Source organism: Chiloscyllium punctatum, chromosome 7 (assembly GCF_047496795.1).
Source record: "Chiloscyllium punctatum isolate Juve2018m chromosome 7, sChiPun1.3, whole genome shotgun sequence".
NCBI classification, from domain to species: Eukaryota; Metazoa; Chordata; class Chondrichthyes; order Orectolobiformes; family Hemiscylliidae; genus Chiloscyllium; species Chiloscyllium punctatum.
In genome coordinates this window covers 66,221,373-66,236,688 of record NC_092745.1, presented here as the reverse complement: position 1 = coordinate 66,236,688, position 15,316 = coordinate 66,221,373, and the positions used below count along the sequence as shown (strand labels likewise).

The 15,316-nt window shown below is 40.1% G+C and overlaps 1 protein-coding gene across 4 annotated transcripts in view; it reads left to right on the top strand.

Moving 5' to 3' along the window:
- crb1 (crumbs cell polarity complex component 1) overlaps positions 1-15,316 on the top strand; it is a 124,684-nt gene that overhangs the window by 100,388 nt on the left and 8,980 nt on the right. The window contains exon 12 of one of the 4 annotated variants that reach the window (XM_072573892.1): positions 14,415-14,467. The exons of the other annotated variants lie outside the window; for them this stretch is intronic. Within the exon in view, the coding sequence (XP_072429993.1) occupies positions 14,415-14,426 (12 nt within the window). The 3' untranslated portion in view covers positions 14,427-14,467. The remainder of the gene's footprint in view (positions 1-14,414; positions 14,468-15,316) is intronic. 4 annotated transcript variants of the gene reach the window in all.

Sequence of the window (15,316 nt, the reverse complement as noted above, 5' to 3'; positions counted from 1 at the left end):
TTGGACACAAAATTAGGTAGAAAGGCAAGTTGTGACAGGTACATAGACAGTTTACAGAGAGATATTGATAGGTTAAATAAGTGGGTAAAATGTTGGCAAATGGAGTAAACATGAAATTGTTCATTTTGGGAGAGAAAATAATAGAATGCTATTTAAATGGAGAAAAACTGCAGAAAGCTCTAACACAAAGGAACTTGGGGAGGGGGGTACTTGTGCACAAAACACAGAAAGCTAGCACACAGACGCAGCAGGTAATCAGGAAGCCTAATGGAATGTTGGCCCTTATTTTGGGGAGGGGGGGGTTGGCGTGTAAGAGTCGGGAAGTCTTACTGCAACTGTACAAGGTGCTGATGAGACCACATCTGGAGTGTTGTGTGCAGTTTTGGTCCCTTTATTTAAGGAAAGATATAATTGGAGGCAGATCAGAAAAGGCTCACTAGCATGATCCCTGGTATGGAGCGATTGTCTTATGAGCAAAGGTTAAGCAGATTCCATCCATTGGAGTTTAAAAGAATCAGAAGTGTTCTCATTGAAACATGTAGAATCCTTAAGGGGCTTGACAAGGTAAAGTTGAGAGGCCTACGCCTGTTCCTATTTCTTATGGTTTTATGGCTTGGAAAGGGGTTCTTGGTTATTGACGAAAGGTACTGAAACAATGGAATGTAATTCAACATACATATCATATTTATAATACTCCTCATTATACTTACATTGTTAAGACAATAGTGTGGTTATTGTAGGTCTAGCATGAAACAAGGGAGAAGATATTGTGAAGAAAGAGCCAACTATTTCAATTCTGATAACAGCAAGGTGGCATCAATGAGTTGAACATCACCGGATCCATGTGGGGGTAGGAAGATGATGATGGCTAGGGATGTTAATGATTCTCAAGGCCACGAGGGTTCAGTGATGTTCCAGGCTTGTTGCCTACCATTCAACAGGTCTAACTCAATCTCACAAAGGAGTAATATGTGACGTGTTTGTGGTACATCATGGAAGCTCTAGGTGCATTGTTCTGTATCCTGGGGTTACACTGAAGTATCAACAACTGCACCATTTTATTGATAATGGGAAGATTGATAAATAATAGGCTCATCCCGAGAATACCTAAGTTTCATTTGAGCATATATTGTGAATATATTACCATCAACAACAGTATACAGCAGCAGCAACAGCTAGACAAAAGGCTGTACAGTCGAACATTTCACAATCAGGGTATTTACATAACTTATGGAACTGCACTGAGTAAGCTGCTTGTTAACCATGAATGGTATCTCATGGCATGCTGCACAAAGGGATGCAACTTATTAATATCTACACAGTCTGTGACCACAACCAAATTTTGATTCAGGTGAATGCAGTTGTGAGGGAGCAGCTATTATACCATATCAGGGAGTCTTGTGAAAACTTGTAACTGGTTGAAAATAAGTTTGGTGGTTAGCTTTGCAGTGATCTGGGTTAACCACTTCAAAAGTGGCTCCTTACATATACCATTAAGCAATCTCAATAGATCTCATCTAATAACATGCAGTCATACACTTGTAAGAAGCAGTAATATTAGCAGATAGACATGGATTACCTTGTGCCTTTGTTGTAGTTACTTACACACAAGTGCTTTCAGTAAAATACAGAGGGTAGTTCAAAATTGCTGCAAGGATGTTTACAAGAAGAAAAATTGAACTTGTGCTTCTACTGTACAGTTCATGCACTGAGTATTGTACTTATTGTGGTTGTATTGGTCAAGTGTCAGTACATGTTTTTCTCACACTTCCAAAATTCCGTCCTTCCTTTATTCGCCAACAAGATTGAGAGATGTTCTCACACTAGAGCAAGATCGGTTCTACTGAGCTGAACTTTTCCCTGGCACTATGTTAGTCCAGTAATCTGTTGCAAATGGATCAGCGAGGAGGCTAAATTTAACAAAGGAGAAGTCAATTTTCATATTAACAAGCTTTCAGGCTAAGAATAGATATTAGCTTTAACAATTAAATGTTGTTACGTTCTGTAGTTTAAACTGGATTATTCAATATAAACTTAAAAGGTGGGAAGACCTGAGTAAGTTCTTTTATCCTACCTCAATATAATTATCATTAAGTTTTTGTTGCGAAATTCATTGCTTTATGGAATTGCAGCATCACTAGCAAGGGAAGATTTCTTGCCCAATTGCTGTTGGGGTGAGGATCAGGTGAAGACAGCAGATTTCCTTCCCTTAAAGGACACTAGATGTTTTACTTTTTAAACAACAGTCAACAATATTTTAATGGTCATCATTTCGGAGATTAGGGGCAGAATCTTGTATTTTTGATCCTGGATATGGAGTCTGACCTAAAATTAGGACAAACTTCCACTTGGTATTGGGTCATGTCTTTTCTCATGATTAGGTTCTTCTCAGTTCATTACATATGTAAGCAAACTCCAAATTTTATGCACAGCAAGTTCTGACCCCTGTGCCCTATTTAAAAGGCACTGTGTCTCAGTGATGCTGCAGCATCAGTACTTTGCTCCAGTGCCACAAATGGATGAATGCATTCACCAGGGTATGAACTACTGGCTACTCAATAGTTCATGCTCCTAAGAGCATGAGTTAGCATTGCAAGGTCACACACAAGGTTGGGTATCAGGCATCTCCATCAGATGCTTCATATACAATCCAACATTCTAATAACAGAACTGAAGAGTCCTGCTCTAGAACCTGCTTTACCCTATCCAAGTGGGGCAATTTTCCACATTGTCAAGTAGAAGCCACTGTTGGAGTTGTACCAGAACAACTTGGCTAGGGTATGGCAAGTTCTGGAGCAGAAGTCTTCAGTTCTGTTGCTAGAATGTCATCAGGGCCCGTTGCCTTAATGGTATTCAGTTCCTTCAGCATTTCCTGATGCTACCAAGTCAGGTGGATATCCAGGAGCCAATCCAAAGCCTCCTTAGCCCTTTTCTCCTTTTCCAGCTGTATACTTCCACTCTTTGAATGGGGAGGTATGAATTAGAGGTGTCTCCCTGTCACCATAGCTAACCAAATCTTCCCAACTTAACTTATAGACTCTGATACTTCGTTTCTTTTTCCATCCAAATATGAACTCCTATCTGCATGCTGCATGGTGAACAATTAAGACTTGCTGTCTCTATCACTCTGGTCTCTTTCTATTTCTTCTTGATTTTTTGGAAAGAAACTGCAGTCAATTCTTATAATAGCTTCTCTGGACACTTTTTCTCTCAAAGCCCATCTCAAAATGAATCACAGGAACCTTCTATCCAGGTAGACACACTGATTAACTATTCCCAAAACCATCAGCTCCATTCTGTTCTGGAATTGCATAGACAGTTTAAAGTGTATCGTTTACAAAATCTGACATTTATAACACCTCCCTGGAAATTGTAGACGAACTGTCTATAAACTGTCAGTACATTTGCTCTGGTCACTGCTTATTGTGTGAATATCTCACACTTCCTTCCCAGTAAAACAACTTGGGCCCACCTTTCTCCTTTAGCAACCAAGTCACCCAAGCTTGTTGCCAGGCAGATTTCAAATCAGTTCACATGATTTCCTTCATTTTGGGTCATAGTGCTTCCAAGGTGCCAGAAATTTTCATTTGAAATTATTTTGGAATAGACCCATTTTCTGAATTAATTTCATGCTCTAGCCCATCCTAAATGTGTATAAACAGGCAACTGAGATTAATGGATTGTTTTTTATAACCAGCTGACATAGGCATATTGGATGGAAGAACTTCCTACTGTGCTGTCTAACTCAATTTAGTGTAGTATGTTCTATATATTACAGTCAAAGGGTGTGCTATTTCTAACTTGTCAGTGAATAGTAATAACTGGTGCACATTGTGATCTTCACAGTTAACCTTAGCTTTGGCTTTTCGCATCTATCTGCAACTCTATGATGACTGTTCTCTTCGGCTGCTTGTTCAACTTCAAATCCTTGATCAGCCAAACCTTTTTTTCCAAAGTAACATTTGCCCTTATGCTCATCTACCAGGTAAAACTTCAGACTATTGTCCTCAATATGTATGGCCTCAGGGCTGTATTTGCCTTGGTGAAAGTTATCAACCTCCTGGATATTACAACTGACCAGAAACTGAACTGGATTAGCCATATAAATACTCAGGCATCAAGAATTGGTCAGGGACTGGGCATTCTGTGGTGGCTTACTCACCTCCTTACTCCCCTGGGTCTGTTTGCCACCCAGAAGGCAAAGTCAGGAGTGTAATGCGATATTTAGAGGAAGAGGCAATGATAAATAAAGGCCTGATAATCCCCTATTGGTAGTCTTGCTCGATTCTTAATCCAGAGACCCATCTCATGTTGTGGAGATGCAGATTCGAATCTTGCCATGACAGATGGTGGAATTTGGATTAAATGATTTTTTAAAAATGGATTAATCTGAAAACCCTTGTTGATTATCAGGAAAGTATCATCTGGTTCACAAATGGCCTTTAAGGAAGGTAACTGCCATCCTTACCCAGTCTGATCTAAGTGTGACTCCAGGTTGAGAGTTAACTGTGCTCTGGGCAAAAAAGCCTAGCTAATAAATGTTGGCCCAGCCAGTGACAACCACAAAATTTCTGCATATACCTGACTGAGTGCAACTCTAACAACACATAAGAAGAAGCTTGACAACTTCCCACAGTCCAAAGATGTGCGGGTTAGGTGGATTGACCATGGGAAATGTGAGTCATGGGAATAGGGTTGGCAGTAGGTTTGGGTGGAATGCTCTTCGGAGGGTTGGTGTGGACTCCATGAATCAAATGGTCTCTTTCCACACGATGGGATTTAATGATTCTACAATGTGCTAGATAAAACAGACCGCTTGATCGATAGCCGAGCAACCACCTTCAGCATTCACTCTCTCCATCGCCAGCAGATACTGACAATAGTGTGTATCACTACCTGAGACATTGCAGCAACTCACCACTGTTCCTTTGTGAGACCCCTCCAAACTGCTGACCCCTGTCATCGGCAAAGACAAGGACAGTACTTGAGTGGCAAGTCCCATCAGCTACAAGTTACCCTCCAAACCACACCACACTCTGATTGGAAATATCCCTTTATTTCTATTTGATCAAAATCTCAGAAATATTTTCTCAACAGTATTCTGGGTGCACCATTTACTGCAGCAGGTTAAAGCAGGTGAGTTATCATGAGCTTCTGACAGACAACTAGGGATGGGCAATGAATACTGACTCAGCAGTGACACACACAGTTGAAGCAGCTTCACATCTCATTTCCATTCATGCCAAGACTAAATTTTGTGTACATTGTGAATCAACTACAGTGGTAGTCGTACAAATGAAAGCTAAGAACATTTTGGGTTTCTCTAATGTATCTAGACATAGTTGGTGAAAACAGCAGGAATATTAAACATTTGATCCATTTTATTAATTAAACATTGCCTCTCCTTTGAGCTGCAGGTACAGAGTTGAGGTATGTTTTTCCAATACAATTTGAATAGTTAGTCAGGTCTTTAAAGAATTACAGAGCTGCTTAAGACATCCTAGGGTATCTGCCCATGGCTCAAAATATCCATTGAAGAAGAACGATGAACTTTTGTTCAGACCAATTATTGTCACTGTGACAGTCATCGTAACACATGTGGAGAGGATTTTTAATATAAACAACACTCCTATTCTGGAGAGGAAAACACCCCTCAGATTCAAATTTTGAAATTTAAAAATTAATATTACTTTTCAGGCAATCCAAAGACAGCAATGGGGACCTAAGAAGAGATTACACCACAGGTTAAGGTATTAGCTGCAGGGTTCAGGTGTGGTTGTAACCTGACACCTGACCAGGTATCGTACAGTGCCGTATAGGAATTGCTAGTTTTTGAAAGCTATAAACAGAAACTAGCAGTAATACATTAAAGCAGTTAACTGCAGAGAAAAGGGATATGTTTACAATTAAGCTCACATTTTACTAGTTTGAGTATCAACAAAGCATTAAGGATTAGTTAGTTGGAACAGAGATACCTCGTATCATGGAGTTCTCAGGGTGAAGCAGTTTTTTGCATCAAACCAAAGCACAGGTATTTTTAACGTAGTACAGAGAAATTTTAATTTAAAGCTAGGTTTCCAGGACTAATCGCTTGAGGAATATCACAAAGTTTTGAATTTCAAGTTGTACAGCAATGCACTGTTAGAATGGAAGAACGACTGCATCTCAATTTAGGCTGGCTATCAATTACAATACTTTTACTAAAAGGAGGATCTTTGCTCACACAAGGTAAATATGCTTTTTGTTCAAACTGTTGGAAAAGAATAGAGGTGGAATTGAACATTTTCAGGCTGTGCTGGATAAAATTAGCCCAGATACAATGTTTTGCTAGTTTTGGATAAGAAAATGTAAAGTCTTGTCAAACCTAAGTGTGTAATGGAGCATCAATGCAAGGTTTGGAACAAGAAAAGTTTTTATGACTGACATTTAGCAATTAGACTGAGGTGATGGTTTTCCTGTTGTTGTTTGTGGTTATATCAATGACTAAAAGGAGCCTAAAATTGAAGAAATGCAAGTACAAAGGAAAATATAAGTGTTTTTTAAGTGGTCATATTTTTGAATAGAGAGAGAAAAGCCAGTGTTATTTTTCATTATTTTAGCATAACTAAATTACGATAATTTTCTGAGGATATATTTGTACCAAACAATAAAGTTCAGTTAAGTACTGAAGCAAAAAAATGTCATTACTTCATATTATAAATGCCAATGCTGTTTCAGGAAAAAACATAAAAATTATAGTAAAACTGGGATAAATGTGTGAGGCTAGATAATTGTAAGTGGCAATTTCTGTGGGGAAAAATGTGATTTGAATACATTTGAAAATGTCAAATCTGTGAATTACCTTGTTTTCCTTCCAAGTAGCTCAAATCATTTCTTGCCGTCCTAAGATTTAAAAACCTGACTGTTGCATGACACGTAAGAACTAAAATGGCACTGGGTCTTAAACCTACTGAAGGATGATTGATGCTATATTAAACCTGTCTGCAATAGTATTAGTCTAACCTTATCTTTAACCCTATCGCAGGCAAAATAATATGGTTAAGAAATTAATTAATTCAGAATTAATTGAATTTTGAGAGTCAACGCATTGTTTGTAACTACTTGTGAAACAATCAATGAGGCCAATTCAAATTCTGAAATTAATGGTTTCATGCAGATGTCTGCAGGGCAATGATTTACATTATTGATTGTTTATAGAATATGAGTCATTAGAACTTACCCTTTGCGGTGGATTCCAGTTATGATATGGAGCCACTAAGTGTATCAAAAAACACAAATATGGGAGCAAACATGCTCAGGACGGATATTTGGTCCAATTAATTCTCATAAAAAGAACCTTTGCATACCACAGATATCTTTTCTTAAAAAAGCCATACAGTTCACAGTGGAATCTTCCTGCAGTGTTATTCTGAGACTGATGATTTTTTCCTGCTCCCATCTAACAGCAGTAATTAAACCAATTGTCCATTCATTTCCCATCTTCTGCTGCATTATTAGATTTGCAGTATTTGCTAACTGATTTATCATGTCTTTGTTTATCATCACACTTTCCCATCTCTGCACTGTAATTAATTTTGTAGAGTTATACTTAAGTTACCTTGCTTCACTTTCCCAGGTATGACTACTTTGCAAACTCCCATGCATCTTGAAAGTATTGATCCTCTGCTTTTCTCTATTTATGTGGTCATACTTCTGTCTCCAACCTTCAAAACACACTCCTTGAACCTGAGACCCTTGGATGCACTCTTGCCTTTCTCTGTTGCCATCCTAACTCAATGATGCTGTGATCACTTTTGCTGAGGTGGTAACAGGCTCAAATTCAGTTTAATCTTCAGCCATTGCGGGTTCCATTTGTTCTGAAATTTGTAGCTGAACAGAATTTGCTTCAAAATATATTTTCACCCATTATAGATTTCTGATTGAATTCAAATCATCAACAATTATTTTTGACCTTTAACAGTCTAAAATCTGAATATTATATTCACAATCTATTCCCTCTCATTCATAAAAGGAATTCTAGTATGAGTTAATATATTCATTTATATGTCATTTGGATTATTCCACAATATCTTACTTTATTGTGAAGCCAATCTAGATTTTCTGATCTCCGCGAACATCATGTCTTCTTTCACATTAAAAAAGCCACTCCCTCCTGTCAAGTTGTCTTTTCTGTCTCTTTGCAGCAGTTTATATTTTTACAGACTTACCCCTATGTGGCCTAGCAATTCCTTGCTTTGCTTTGTAGTAAATTTCTTAAAATTTCCTTATGTCCTTATGCAGTTGTCCTGTTTCACATCTGACTTCTGTACTTTTTATTCATGGTGACTCTTTTGTTTGGTCTGTAAACCACCAGGACTCCAACAATTGCCAATGTACTCCTGCTGTGAGGACATAATACCAGTCCAATTCTCCTCAGAACAGCTTTTTCCCACCCTAAAAATCTCCAGTGCCAGAAACCCTCAATTTGATATCACTTTTTAACATACAAATTCATGCATATGACCTTTCCACTTCAGCATTATTTCTAAAAATATTACACTCAAGATCCCTGTCTTAAATATTGTACTTTGCTCTTTAAATTCACCTTCCAAACCTTCATCTTCCTTCTTAACATATTGGTTCCTATCAGCTTTGAGCTGGTTTCTTTTCCCATCGGGAGGTTTTGTCCTCCCCAGCTGTTATAGAGTTATAGAGTCATAGAGATGTACAGCATGAAAACAGACCCTTCGGTCCAACCCGTCCATGCCGACCAGATATCCCAACCCACTCTAGTCCCACCTGCCAGCAGCCGGCCCATATCCCTCCAAACCCTTCCTATTCATATACCCATCCAAATGCCTCTTAAACTTTGCAATTGTACCAGCCTCCACCACATCCTCTGGCAGCTCATTCCATGCACGTACCACTCTCTGTGTGAAAAAGTTGCCTCTTAGGTCTCTTTTATATCTTTCCCCTCTCACCCTAAATCTATGCAGTCTAGTTCTGGACTCCCCAATCCCAGGGAAAAGACTTTGTCTATTTATCCTATCCATGCCCCTCATAATTTTGTAAACCTCTATAAAGTCACCCCTCAGCCTCCGACGCTCCAGGGAAAAAAGCCCCAGCCTGTTCAGCCTCTCCCTGTAGCTCAGGTCCTCCAACCCTGGCAACATCCTTGTAAATCTTGTTGTCGAACTTTCCTTATGATAGATCCGAAAAAGGACTAGGTTCTTCAAAATTACTAGTCATGCTTGTTAAATAGACAGCTTTTCCCATAAATATCACTTCGCTTGACATATAACACCTTATTCCAATTAGTTTATCCCATACTGCACTCTGTAACAAGCCAGCCATTGAGCTCAGCATTTTACCTCAAACTATACATGTTCTTCTCATGTACTCTTCCACACCATGAATAGTTAAACCATGCATTTCAAAAACTTCACAAATTTAACTATACTGCCTGCCATTCCTATATGCAGGACTATAATAGGTTTCATAATAACTGCCTTTATGTTGTGCTTGCAATGGCCTTTTGCTCCTCTTTAGTAACTTAACACACGCTATAAATATTTTGCACATCTTGACTTCACCACAATCTTATATATGTCTTATTTTAACATAATAAATGATAACTATATTTTAAAAATGCCTAGTGTAATGCGTCAACACCAATTAGAATAATACTGTAGTGAAAGTGCTACCTGATTAGCCCAGGAATTAAAACAAATTAAATCATGCGAGAGTATTGTAAGAAGATTTGCACACCAGTAGTAGTTGGTTTATTGCAACATAGCCCACTAGAGATAAGGATTTTTAAAAATATGCTACCAGTTTCTAAAACATTTTCAACAGAAAATAACAACTATTTGTAGGCACTTCCATGTATCCATTCAAACTTTCAGGGAAGAGAAAGATAAGGATCTGAGTTACTGTACTGATCTTACATAGACGTAAGGGAGATTCGGTTCCTCATGGGAAAGATATAATCATTACAAGTACAGCAAAAATGCATGAAACAAGCTTTTGTGTGATCTATAACAGAGATTGAAAACATGAGCAGCTCAGCAAAGAAAGCCAAACAAAGAGGAATGGTCAGTAAGGGGATTAACTGAGACCTTCTTAGAAATTTATCATTTATTCTTTTAACATTGTGTAACATTCACTAAACCAAATGTGGACAATTCTTAACAGGCAAAGGAAAAAGAAAATCAAAATTCCTTTCTGGTTAAACAAACGTAGCAACATTTCAAGAAACAAAGTTTCCACCATTTCTTTCTTCAAACGTCGGTGTCAATTTAACAAATTTTTAAAAGGTATTTTGTAACCTGCAGCCGAAAGATACGTTATTTACAAAAAAAAGAACTTGCAGACCTCAAAATTTTGAGGGAGCATTTAATTTTCAGAGTCTTCTGAGTCTAACAGACATTCCCATAGTCAATAGGAGCTGAATGTTCCTTCAAGAGGCAGGAGTAGGATGGGGTGAACAGTCACTCAGGGTATATTTTCAGATGGGCACCAACGTAGTTGGGCAGGTGGAAAGATTCCCCATCCAATTAAAGCTGACGGGTGGCTGCTACAAGCTGGATGGCCAACTGAAAGCCTTCCAGTTTGAGATAAGCATCAGTTTGCATTGCAGGACAAGTGGCACTGAGGGTTCTTCAACATGAAGGTGCCCTCCTCCCATCGTTCTTGCAAACTTTAAATCATAAACCAAGTGAGCAGATAGGCCACCACGATTTGAGGGAGGGGTTGGGTGGGGGTGGGGTGGGGGGTGCTGGTGAGTGTATTTCCCTCCAACAAGACTGCCTATTGGCTGAAGCCACACTCGGGCAAGTGGGGAAGATCACTAGGCCAGTTTGGAGAATCAACCACATGGGGCCTTGCCTCTGGGTGCCTGCCTACAGGCCATTGCACTGCTCCCGCAAAGGAGAAACAGAGTTTGCACCAAGCTTCCTTTAGTCCTGTTTGTCAAGGCATTGAGCCTGGGATCCGCAAAGACCGTTCCCTCCGTGACTACCTGGTCAGGTCCACGACCGCTACAACCCACCCTCCCATCCTGGCACTTTCCCCTACCACCGCAGGAACTGTAAAAACTGCGCCCACACCTCCTCCCTCACCTCTATCTAAAGCCCTAAAGGAGTCTTCCACATCCATCAAAGATTTACTTGCACATCCACTAATATCATTTATTGTATCCGTTGCTCCCGATGTGGTCTCCTTTACATTGGGCAGACTGGGCGCCTCCTAGCAGAGCGCTTTAGGGAACATCTCCGGGACACCCATACCAATCAACCACACCACCCCGTGGCCCAACATTTCAACTCCCCCTCCCACTCTGCCGAGGACATGGAGGTCTTGGGCCTCCTTCACCGCCGCTTCCTCACCACCAGATGCCTGGAGGAAGAACGCCTCATCTTCCGCCTCGGAACACTTCAACCCCAGGGCGTTAATGTGGACTTCAACGGTTTCCTCATTTCCCCTTCCCCCACCTCACCCCAGTTCCAAACTTCCAGTTCAGCACTGTCCCCATGACTTGTCCTACCTGCCTATCTCCTTTTCCACCTATCCACTCCACCCTCTCCTCCCTGACCTATCACCATCATCCCCTCCCCCACTCACCCATTGTACTCTATGCTACTTTCTCCCCACCCCCACCCTCCTCTAGCTTATCTCTCCACGCTTCAGGCTCACTGCCTATATTCCTGACGAAGGGCTTTTGCCCGAAATGTCAATTTCGCTGCTCCTTGGATGCTGCCTGAACTGCTGTGCTCTTCCAGCACCACTAATCCAGAATATGGGAGCAGCTGGTACTCTCAGCCCTGACCCTGCCTCAGCAAAACAAAATTCTGGCCGTGGAAATAATGTCGGGGAAACTGACATGCCAGCTGACGGTGGCATCTGGGGGCCTCAAGAATTCAACTCTACAGCTACAATTTCCCACACTCATTCTGTTTGAGTATAGGCCTGGGCACAAAGAAAGGCTTGTATTACTCAAACTTTATCGTTTAAGCATATTTTTATTGAAGGGAAAAATAGCTACATTGTTGCACTGCACTGAATCCACTTCTGAACTATTTTTGCTATTTATAGGTAGATCTCAGCTCTTTACACAGTTGTCCACAGGCAAACAATATTTCAACTCCTAAAAAAGCAGCAGCTAAAAATAATCTTTGAGGCACTTAATTAGACCCAAGCTGAATGATCAGATAATTTGTTTTTCCTTCTTGTCTTGCAATTCGATATTTATTTTCACCCATTCTGGCAGTTGCATAACATAATAAGGAAGTAGTTTTTAATTAATCACATAACATCCTGACTGATATGATACTGCACTTTAGGATAAAATGCAGATACACTAAATTGACAAAGTTACTGGAGATAGGTCACATCACACACCACAATCAACTAACCGATTCATCTTTCCATGATAAATGCTAACACAACCAAACTAAGAAAGCTCCTTCCTTGGTCTAAATAATGCAACTGAATATCCCATGGGAATCATTTCATGAGTATGAAATTATTACCTGTGTTTCAGTATCAGTTCTACCCTAGGGTATAACTTTGCCATTGAGAAAATGGTGTTCAGATTTTCTTTTCTTTCTGTTGGTAAGGATAAGCCAGATGAGTCATGTACAGTAGTAAATAAGCTAAGTAACCATAGAATCATTACAGTATGATGCAAGCAATTCGGCCCATCAAGTCCCTCCCAGCTAGACCCACTGCTCTACCCTATTCCTGTAGCCCTGCGTTTCCAATGGCTCATCCACATAACCTGCACAGCCCTGGATACTGCGCATAATTTAGCATGGCCAATTCACCTAAACTGCACACCTTTGCACTTTGGGAGGAAACCAGAGCATCCAGATGAAACCTACGCAGACACAGGAAAAATGTGCAAACTCCACACAGATGGTCACCCAAGGCTGGAATCAAACCCAGGTCCCTAGCTCTGTAAGGCACAGTGCTAACCACCGAGCCACTGTGCCACCTGTAGGTGTTTTGAATCGACCTGTTGAGAAATATTTCTGGTGGTGAAAGGTGAACCCAGACCTTCAGACCAGTGTGTGTTGTGTTTATGTTATTGCATTGCATACTCTCAATCTATACAGGATCGCCAGTTGTTTGGTTGGGAAAATTATATACCTTGATGGGTTTATGAAGGTGGTGCCTGGTTTCTGTTGAACTGGCTTTGTTAGATTAGACCTTGGTACTGATCCGATTTAGACCAAAGTTTAAGCATTTTGTCATTTTGTATTAGAAGAATCTTGATTTGCTTCTCACTGTTGGTAATTTTGCAGCATTTAGACTTAGTCATTGCTGCATCATCTCAGCCTGTACTGTCTGAGAGTGCTTACAGGTACGTTTAGAGAAGGTGGGACGCAAACCCAGGCCTCCTAGTCTGGGTTACTGACACCACACAAGAGCCCCCTTGCCCAAAAAAAAGGCCCTGTTCCAATATGCCATGACCCACCTCTGTAGCTGGTGGGACCTCTACCCACACTTTGTAGCCCAGAGAGGTTTAGGGGGGACATTACCACTGCCCTCCAAGAGAGGTTATACCCCTATTATGGGTCATTTCTGTTTGTGCCCTCACTAAATAACTATAGTCAGTTCAGATTATTTTAGTGGGGTGAACAGATATCACACCAATTGTAGGTTTTTTCACATTCTATAACTTTCACGGTGACTGGCATTGTCCTATCACTAGTGCCAAACCAGCATGAAAAACAAGGGCCCAAACCTATCAATCTCCCATGCACACAAAGAACCTCCTACGGAAGTAAGCTTTGAATGGGCAGGAATTCAGCTTTCGGGGGTCTTTCACAAAAGTCACTTGAGCCAGTTACATGCCACTTGCTGCATTCTTCTCCTGGATGGTCTAACCAAGTGGTCACCTAACTGAGCAACACAGCCAAACCCACCCCAGTCATCTCCTCAGCCTGAGCTAACTCTCCTCCCAACACTTCCCCATCCACCATCACCCCCAATCACTCCAGTCCCGAGCCAGCCTGATAATATTGATAAAGATTTGGCAAGTCCTGTTTCTCTATGAGAATATCCCCAGCTCTATGACAATATACCACTAAAGAGAGTTCTTTGGTTTTCACATTTCCATTGCAAATATTTGCAACATTAACAATGTTTACTAAAGAAGTTAGCAACTGGTCATGGAGTCGGGGGCATTTTAAATTATTAATTGGGCAATACATCACCTTGATTTAAAAAAAAAGACTGCAATGAAAATAAATTGGTTGGTTGATTGTGGTGTGAGATGTGACCTATCTTCAGTAACTTTATCAATGTACACAAGCTGTAGCAATGTCAACAGAATAGTTGCTAAATTCTAATGAGTAATTGATAGATTTGTAGCAAGTTGCGTACTTGCAACATTTGGTGCCATCTTCATGTTAGTGTTGGTTCCTTTACAGCAAAGAATGTAACAGATTCTACACAATCAACGAATGCTGGTAGCACACCATCTGTAAGTTGATAGATTTAACTTGACCTAATGTTAATATAGACTATGGTTTCATCTCACTCAGCTTTTAAGGTACAACTCACAAAGGATTGAATTTAAAAAAAACTGTTTCCATAAACCAAATACGTTTATCTTTGAAATCGCAATTGATCTTCCAATTATTGCTGACAGGATACTGTTAGATTAATACCATGATCAACACTATAGCTATTAAGAATCCTTTTCAATTAAGATGAAGACACATTAGTGCAATTATATGCATTATCCTGGTAATGCATCCATGTAGAAGTGCCACTTGAGAGAATCTGACTGCAGTTTTGAAAGCTTTCGTGCTTTTGTTGTGGAAATGTTTTTGATATAGAAGGCCATGGTTTTCATAACAAGTATTGAACTAGTTACAGAAAGTGGCAATTCATTATGCATGAAACATTACATTAGGCTTTAATCTAGAACTCGGCCATTGTATGATCAGTGTTACATAACCATGGAAGCAGGGTCTGATGCATATAAATAAGGAAATGAAACTACAGAAACATAATTGTAAACATTTAAGATGGAAGAGTGTCAGATGTTCTGGTAATAACAAAGTTGACTGCCTTGCTGGTGACCAGAGCTCAAATTCTTATCTCAGTGCCCCTTGAGCTTGTCCTGGCCTTGCCTGTGTTTGGGTTATAAGGAGATATTGGATAGGCTGGGACTTCTTTCACTGGAGTGTAGGAGATTGAGGGGTGACATTATGAAGGTTTATAAAAATAATGAGGGGTATAGATAAGATGAATAGCGGATATCTTTTCCCTTGGGTGGGGGGATTTCAAGACTAGGAGGCATATTTTTAAAGTGAGTGGAGAAGGA